The following is a 7,412-nucleotide window of genomic DNA, read 5'->3' as shown; positions in this document are numbered from 1 at the left end:
AGAAAGAAAGAAAGAAAGAAAGAAAGAAAGAAAGAAAGAAAGAAAGAGAGAAAGAGAAAGAAAGAAATGAGGCAATGACTGGCCTCTAAAAAAACAAAAAAAACAAAAAAAAAAGATCTGGGAGGGGAAGATCCTCAGGGTTTCTGGCCAAAACAGAAACAACTGCTATTTACATTCATTTTGGGGCAATCAGGGCCCAAATAATGACCAAGCAGGACTTGAACTGGGATCTATTGTTGGCCAATCAATGACAACCAGAGTGAAGGACAAAGCAACCAACAGTATTCACAGCATACACACATACTAATATCTGTCTAATTTACCTTGAGGTTTATGAGTTCTCTGGGCCTTTTTAAAAGGATTATATCTTCTATATGTCCCCCTGGTATGCCACCAGCACTTGATTTAACAATGACAAGATTATTCCCCTATTCCTTACAAGGAATATCAATATAGTATTAAATTTAATTCACCATTCCATACCTATTTTTCAAGATTCTAAAGCTGGGGCAGCTAGGGGTGGAGTGGATAGAGTACCAGCCCTGAAGTCAGGAGGACCTGAGTTTAAATCTGGTCTCAGACCAAACACTTGACACTTACTAGCTGTGTGACCCTGGGCAAGTCACTTAATCCCAATTGCCTAAGAAAAAAAAAGATTCTAAAGCTATTATTAATAGGCTTTACAAAGTTTAGGACTTTTCTTCCATACCAAGTTATCCCATAGCATCTTCACTCAATCACCAAGAGGAATTCAATGACTAAATCTAGTGACCCACTACTACCCAGCTCCACATCAACCTGAGCTGATTCTTTTGGAAGTTCTCATCACTTCTCAACAATGACACAAATTTTTAACTATAAAGCTTAGCTACAAGACAGGCATACTTATGGTAGCCTGAAGACCTGAATAGGAGTTAAGAGATCTGTATCCTCCTTGGCTTTCTCAAGTCCTCAGTACTGCAGGATATTATTTATAAACAGAGTCTAACGTCACTTGATCCCCACCCACCTATAAAAGTGGTCTGACAAACTTTGTCTCCAAAGAAGAGATACAAATATGTACCTCCTTCCCTGCTTTGCAGAGGCAGGGAACTAGGAGTGTCGTACACTGCATATACTGTTGGACATGGGTGATGGGCTGGTTAGTTTTGGTGAACTGCCTTCCCCTCCTCTCTTTTTATTTTTACAAAGAAGGGCTCACTAAGTAGGGGAGGAGGGAGGAATATATTCACAAATGAAGGAAATATAAAAATAAATATTCCAAATGAAAATTTTCCATTAAAAAAGGTCTGATCCAGTGAGAATAAGTTATTACACTATTTGTAGAATTTCCTCTTTTCCCTAATATTTTCACTCTAAACAAGGAGGAAAAAGGAACAGAAAATTATGTACACACTTGGCTCCTGGATCCAGAAGATCCCATTCTCACCCTTACTTGCCAAAGAATAATAACTCCTCCAAGTTCTTCAGCAATCAGTGGTAGAGTTCATTGCAACCTAGATCTAGGATCCTAACATTTCTTTCTCCTACATTCTATGAAGTGCAATTACTGAGTGTACAGCCACCATGTCTATCAGAAAGATAATTTGCAAAATCACTGTCATTTTACACCTCTCCTTCAGGATCTCATAGGTTATTCCAGTGAAGTGTAAGTTCTGGCAGGCGCTACCAAGCCTGGAAGTCTTTGAATACACACCGGGTAACAGATAGCATTTCTGTTGTCCAAGAATCAGCCTACCTAAATCCAAAGATTTTCAATCCTAGACTGGCTGCAAGGTGATTAATATTTTGGCCACAATTCCTTAACATTACCTACTAAATTACAGAGAGGCTGCAATCTGTGTCAGTGAAGGGAGTACCCCTGCTGATGAAATTACAGATCTTTGAATTATTTAAGTGTTTACACTGAGGACACCCATTCTTTTCAACTTTTAGAGTTGAGGACTTAAGCACCTTTGGTCCAGAAGAAAAAAAAAGGTGGGATAGCCAATGGCCAGCTAATGCCATTCTAACTCATTAGTCCAATATCTTCCCAGCTGGGTGGTGCAGTGGATAAAGCACTGGGCCTAAAGTCAGCAAGGCCTGAGTTCAAATCTGACCTCAAACAATGACTAGCTGTGTAACCCTGGGCAAGTCACTTTGTCTCTATTTGCCTCATCAGTTTCCTCAACTGTAAAATAAGGATAGTAACTACCTACCTGCAGGGCTGTCTTGAGGATCAAATGGGATAATATTTGTAAACCACCCAGCACAGTGCCTGGCACACAGTAGGTGCTTTATAAATGCTTATTCCTTTTCTTTCCTAAGGAATTTAAAGTTCATTGGAACAGCAAACAAATGTCCCAGTGGAGACTGCTCAGTGACAGTTACTGCACTTTACACCAGGCAATGATGAATCCAGCCCAGAAATCTCCAGCTGAGGGGATGTGGAACAGAAACTAAGGTGAGGAAGAAAAGGCAGAAAGTCAGTCAAGGTGAGATTGAAAGAATAAGTACGATTCACTTTCTTCCCTTTATCATGCCTTAACAGTGGTTGGAGTGGGAATAATAATAATAACAATCACTCACTTTTATATAGCACTTTAAGGTTTATGAAGCACTTTTGTCATAACAACGATGTGCTGGTATTATCACCCCCATTTTACAGATGAGGAAACTCAGAGAGAAGTTAAGGGACTTTCCCAGTCACACTGCTACTAAGTGTCAGAGCCAGGCCTCAAAGCCAGGTCTGTCCCAAGTTGAAGGCCAATGTTCGCTCTACTACACCTGGCTGTCTCTTGTTACCTGCTGCTGCAGACAGAAGGCAAGAAAGGATAACAGCAAACAGAGCACATACTACTGTATGTAGACTTAATCTATACAAATTAATCAGAACTGAGCATACAAACACTCCAGTCTTATAGTTCTGTGTAACAAGACCCTATAAATCATTGGCCCATAAGATCCTAATTTTAGAGCTAGAAGGGCCTTGGGAAGTCATCTAGCTTAATGCCCCTCATTTTACACATGAGGAACCTGAGGGGAAAAAAAGGCTTAATTGGCTCACTCTGGTGAACACAACCAGCCAAAGGCAGGGCCGGCCAAGATTCACCCCCAGGGATTCTGACTCCAAATTCAGCTTTCTTTCTGTTGCCAGGGGAAGAATACTAGGACCCTGTTGAGTAACCACCTTCACAGTTGTTACCATGTCGGCCTGTACCACATTCTGAAATGGTTCACTGACCATAGATAACCATGCCAGTCAGTCAATTAAGTATGTAGCAAGTGCCTACTGTGTACCAGGCAATGTGCAAAACACTGGGGATTCAATGAAAGGCAAAAGACAGTCCCTTGCTCTCAAAAAATTTACAGTCCACTGGGGAGACAACACGCAAAGAAGATACATGTACAAACAAGATACCTATGGGCTAAATTAGAGATAATATACAGAGGGAAGGCAGTAGCACTAAGGGAGACTGGAAAAGACTTCTTGTGGAAGGTAGGATTTTAGCTGTGACTTAAAGGAAGCCAAGGAAGTCAGGAGATGAAGATAAGAAGAAAGGGAGTTACAGATATAGGAGACAGTAAGTGAAAATGTCTGGAATCAGGAAGAGTATCCTGTGCAAGTAAAGGTGAAGAGGCCAGTGTCACTGGATTGAAAATTGGGGGGGGGGGGGGGGGGGGGGGGTTACAGGGGGGGGGGGGGGAAAAAATTGGGGGGGGGGGGAGGGGCGGAGGGATTAAGGAGTGTGAGGGACAAAAAGACTGGAAAGGTAGGAAGGGAGCAGGTTATGGGAAGACTTTATATTTGATATTGGAAGAAACAGGTAGCCACTGGAATTGACTAAATGGGGGGGGGGGTGACATGGTCAAATCTATGCTTTAGGATCAATCTGACAACTGAGTGGATGGACTGGAATGGGGAAAGACTTAAGGCAGGGAAGCCAACCAGCAGGATATTGGAAGAGTCCAGGCAAGAGGTGATAAGGGTCTGGACTAGGCTGTGTCAGAGGAAAGAAGGGAGTGTACAGAAACGGGGTCATGAAGGTAGAAACAGGACTTGGCAAATAATTGTATGGGGGAGGGAGTAAAAAAGAATGAGTCAAAGATGACACCTAGGTTGCAGGCTTGGGTGACGGGGAGGATGATGGTACTCTCCACAGTAACATGGAAGTTAGGAAGAGGGAATGTTTTGGAAATTGATTTTAAGATGTCTATAAGACATTCAGTTCAAAACGTCCAACACACAGAGGAATGTAAGACTGGAAGACAGGAGAGAGGTTAGGGCTGGACAAATTAATCTGAGAATCATCTGCATCAAGATGACAGTTGAATTCATGGGAGCTGCTGGGATCGCCAATACCTGGCCAGATGATATGAGTTTAAACTGTAAATAAATACTGCCATCTACAGGATCTTGCTAGGTAGCAGAATCAGTTCCTGGAAAGAGTTTCCTTATCTTTACCACAGGGTACTGAATCCTGCTCTCCCATCACCCTAATCCTAGCCCACATCCACTCCTCACCTGTGCCAAGTTTTGCAAAAACTTGCATGGACTCATCGAAACGTTTCTGACAGAAGAGGTTAAAAGCAAACAGGTTCTTAATGTGATGGATCTGCTGGCACTTCTCACTGTCAGAATCATCTTTCATTTCCTAACAGGAAGAAAGCAAAAATAAGGCTCGATGATCTTGGTCTCATTTAAAAAATAAACAATCAAAAAACACAACCAGACAAGGAAATGTCCTGGGTAATACAATAGTAATGAAAAATAAACTTAGTAAGGGGCCAAACATTTAACTTTCCCTTTGTCCAGGCAGGTCACTGCACCCAGGACATCAAGAAAATGGAACTGAGAAACCCACTGATTTGGGCTCCACCATGAATTCCTTTCTGTTTTCACCTCAACAGATGAAATATAGCTATCCTCTCATCTTCTCTTCTAGTCTCAGAGGAAGAGGTTTCTGTTCTCCTAAAACTAACATCTCACCCTCTAGCCTGGATCTCATCCCTGCCCTCCTTCTTTTCTTCCTCCTCCTCCAGGATCCTGTTCCCACATCTCTCTGTGCTTCCTTTCCCCCACAGGGTCCTTCCCTAGACCTTGAAACATGCTCTCTTAGTCATCTCCAAAAACATAGTTCCTTTGACTCTCCTACATGCTTTCATCAATATCTCTCCTTCCTTTCCCTGATGAACTATTGAAATGCTTTTAAGAATCACAGTCTCCACTTCCCATTGCAATCTGAATTCTACCTCCATCATTCAAATGAAGCTTTGTTTGACTCCTTTCTTGCCAAATCCAATGGCCCTTTTCTTCATTCCTATCTTCTGAACTCTTTTTACAAGATCAATTTTAAAACTGGAAGAGATCTTGGAAGGTCATCAGGTCCAATTCCCTCACTGTACAGATAAGGAAACTGAGGCATAGAGAGTGATGCGATGAAAGTCACATAGCTAGCAGGTGTCTGAGACAGCATTAGAACAGGCCTTCCTGTCTACAAGGCTCTGTTCACAACACCATCTGGCCTCTCAATATACTCGAGACTTAACTAGCCTTTGACTATCCTGCCTCCTGGTTGCCTTCTCTTTCCACTCCTAACCGCACATTCTTCCCTAAGGATCTGTCTTTGGCTTTCTGCTTTTTTCTTTCATGCTCCCTGTACTGGTCAGTTCATTCACTGACATGTCTTCAGTTACTACCTCTATGCCAATGGTTCTCAAATCCACACCTTCAGCCCAGACCACACTCCAGTTCTCTATTTCCAACGGAACATGGAAATCCCTCGAAGAGAGAGATAGACAGACAGAGAGACAGAGAGAGGGAACACTCCTGGTTCTCCTCCCGCCTTTCTAAGCACTCTTCCACTTCCTTCAATGGCTCTTCATCCTCTTCCTAGTCACTTACTGTGGGTGTCCCAGAAGAGGGTGTGCTTGGCAGGGTCCTTTCTCTACCCTCCCTCCCAACAATCTCACTCCGGCTCAGGACTTCCATTCCCACTTCTACACAGTTGACTCCCACGTTTCTATTTCAGGGCCCAACCTTCCTTCTGAGCTCCAGCCCTATACCTCCAGCAGCCTAGGGAGTATCTCCACGTGGAAGCCCCTACAGGTCCTTCAAATATCCAAACTCACCTTTCCCCAGCCTATAATATCTTGTTCTTTCTTCTCACTTCACCATTTTTGTCTCTAACACCGCCACTGATTTGGTCTCTCCTCCATGCACTCTGTCTTACAGCTAAAATCCTACTGAAGACATTCTAATACTCATAAGCCTCTGCTTTTGCCCAGGCTGATTCCTATGTCTGAAATGCCCTCCCTCCTCCTATTCCCTGAATGAACTCCCATCTCTCCTTAAAGCCCAAATCAAACTCCATTTCCTTCAATCCTCTGATCCCCTCAGTTGACGACAACCTTACTTAAGACCTCACATGACATTTTTTTAAAATCTCTAAAGCCATTATCATATATTATAGCTATATGTGTTGGTATATTATCCCCCCACTAGACCATACATACCTTATCTCAACTCCAGCTTTTCCCCAACACCTAATACAATGCTCAGCACACAGAAGGGACATAATACAAGTTGACTGCATTTGCATTTTGTAAAGGAGTGAGTCAACATATTAAAAAACTGAATTTATCTTCCACCCTTCATATCATTTCCCTTCATTTTTCCAGACCTCAGTTTCTTCATCTGCAAAAGGAGGGGGATGGATCTGATGACTTTGAAGGTCCCTTCCATCTCTGGATCTGTGAGTTTATGAATGTGTGTGCCAACCAAGAAAAACATGCTTTGGCTTCCTAGTTACCTGCTCTAAGGGAAACTAAGGAATTGAGGAAGAGAAATAAAATTTACCGCCAACTGCAGGGCCAGTTCAAACTGCTTGTCCTGAAGAAGTTGCTGGATTTGGGTTGCTATAGAGACAGGGATGAGCCGCCAGACGAAATGATTGCTGGCCACATAGACGATGTCTGAACTGGAGGGAGGAGCAAAAGCCATGAACAGAGAAGCAAAGGATGAATGACATGGCCTTTAGGTGCTATGAAAGCTCTGGAGGATAAAGTAGGTGGCAAGTCCTCACCCTCCTGAGGTAATGAAGCGGGGTCTCTGTAACTCAATGCTCTGCACCAGCAGGCGGGGCTCAAATGTCCGAATCTCCACATACCGAGGCAACACCGCGATGATATATGGAGGCTGGTGCTCTATGAAGGGGAGACATGACCTCACATGAGAAATAACTCTGGTCTGAAGAAAAGGACGAGGGTTGAGATGGAGGTTTCCATGCATGGCCATCATCTGGGATAAACACTTCACTCAAGTAGTCTGGCTGACTACTTCTCTTTGATTGTTGTCCAGTTCAGGGGAAGGACAACGCTAGATGAATTTACAGGCAGTGACCTCACCCAACTCTAGCTATTTCCACTCAAAG

The 7,412-nt window shown here is 43.1% G+C and overlaps 1 protein-coding gene across 3 annotated transcripts in view; it reads right to left on the bottom strand.

The window, feature by feature from the left end:
- VPS39 (VPS39, HOPS complex subunit) overlaps positions 1–7,412 on the bottom strand; it is a 61,036-nt gene that overhangs the window by 25,121 nt on the left and 28,503 nt on the right. For 2 of the 3 annotated variants that reach the window (XM_027869932.1, XM_027869935.1), the window contains 3 exons: positions 7,065–7,185; positions 6,839–6,959; positions 4,505–4,634 (listed from right to left, as the gene is read on the bottom strand). The exons of the other annotated variant lie outside the window; for it this stretch is intronic. In XM_027869932.1, the coding sequence (XP_027725733.1) occupies positions 4,505–4,634; positions 6,839–6,959; positions 7,065–7,185 (372 nt within the window). The remainder of the gene's footprint in view (positions 1–4,504; positions 4,635–6,838; positions 6,960–7,064; positions 7,186–7,412) is intronic. 3 annotated transcript variants of the gene reach the window in all.

This window comes from Vombatus ursinus, unplaced genomic scaffold (assembly GCF_900497805.2).
Source record: "Vombatus ursinus unplaced genomic scaffold, bare-nosed wombat genome assembly UNPS02014794.1, whole genome shotgun sequence".
Taxonomy (NCBI): Eukaryota; Metazoa; Chordata; class Mammalia; order Diprotodontia; family Vombatidae; genus Vombatus; species Vombatus ursinus.
This window is presented reverse-complemented; position numbering and strand designations above follow the sequence as displayed.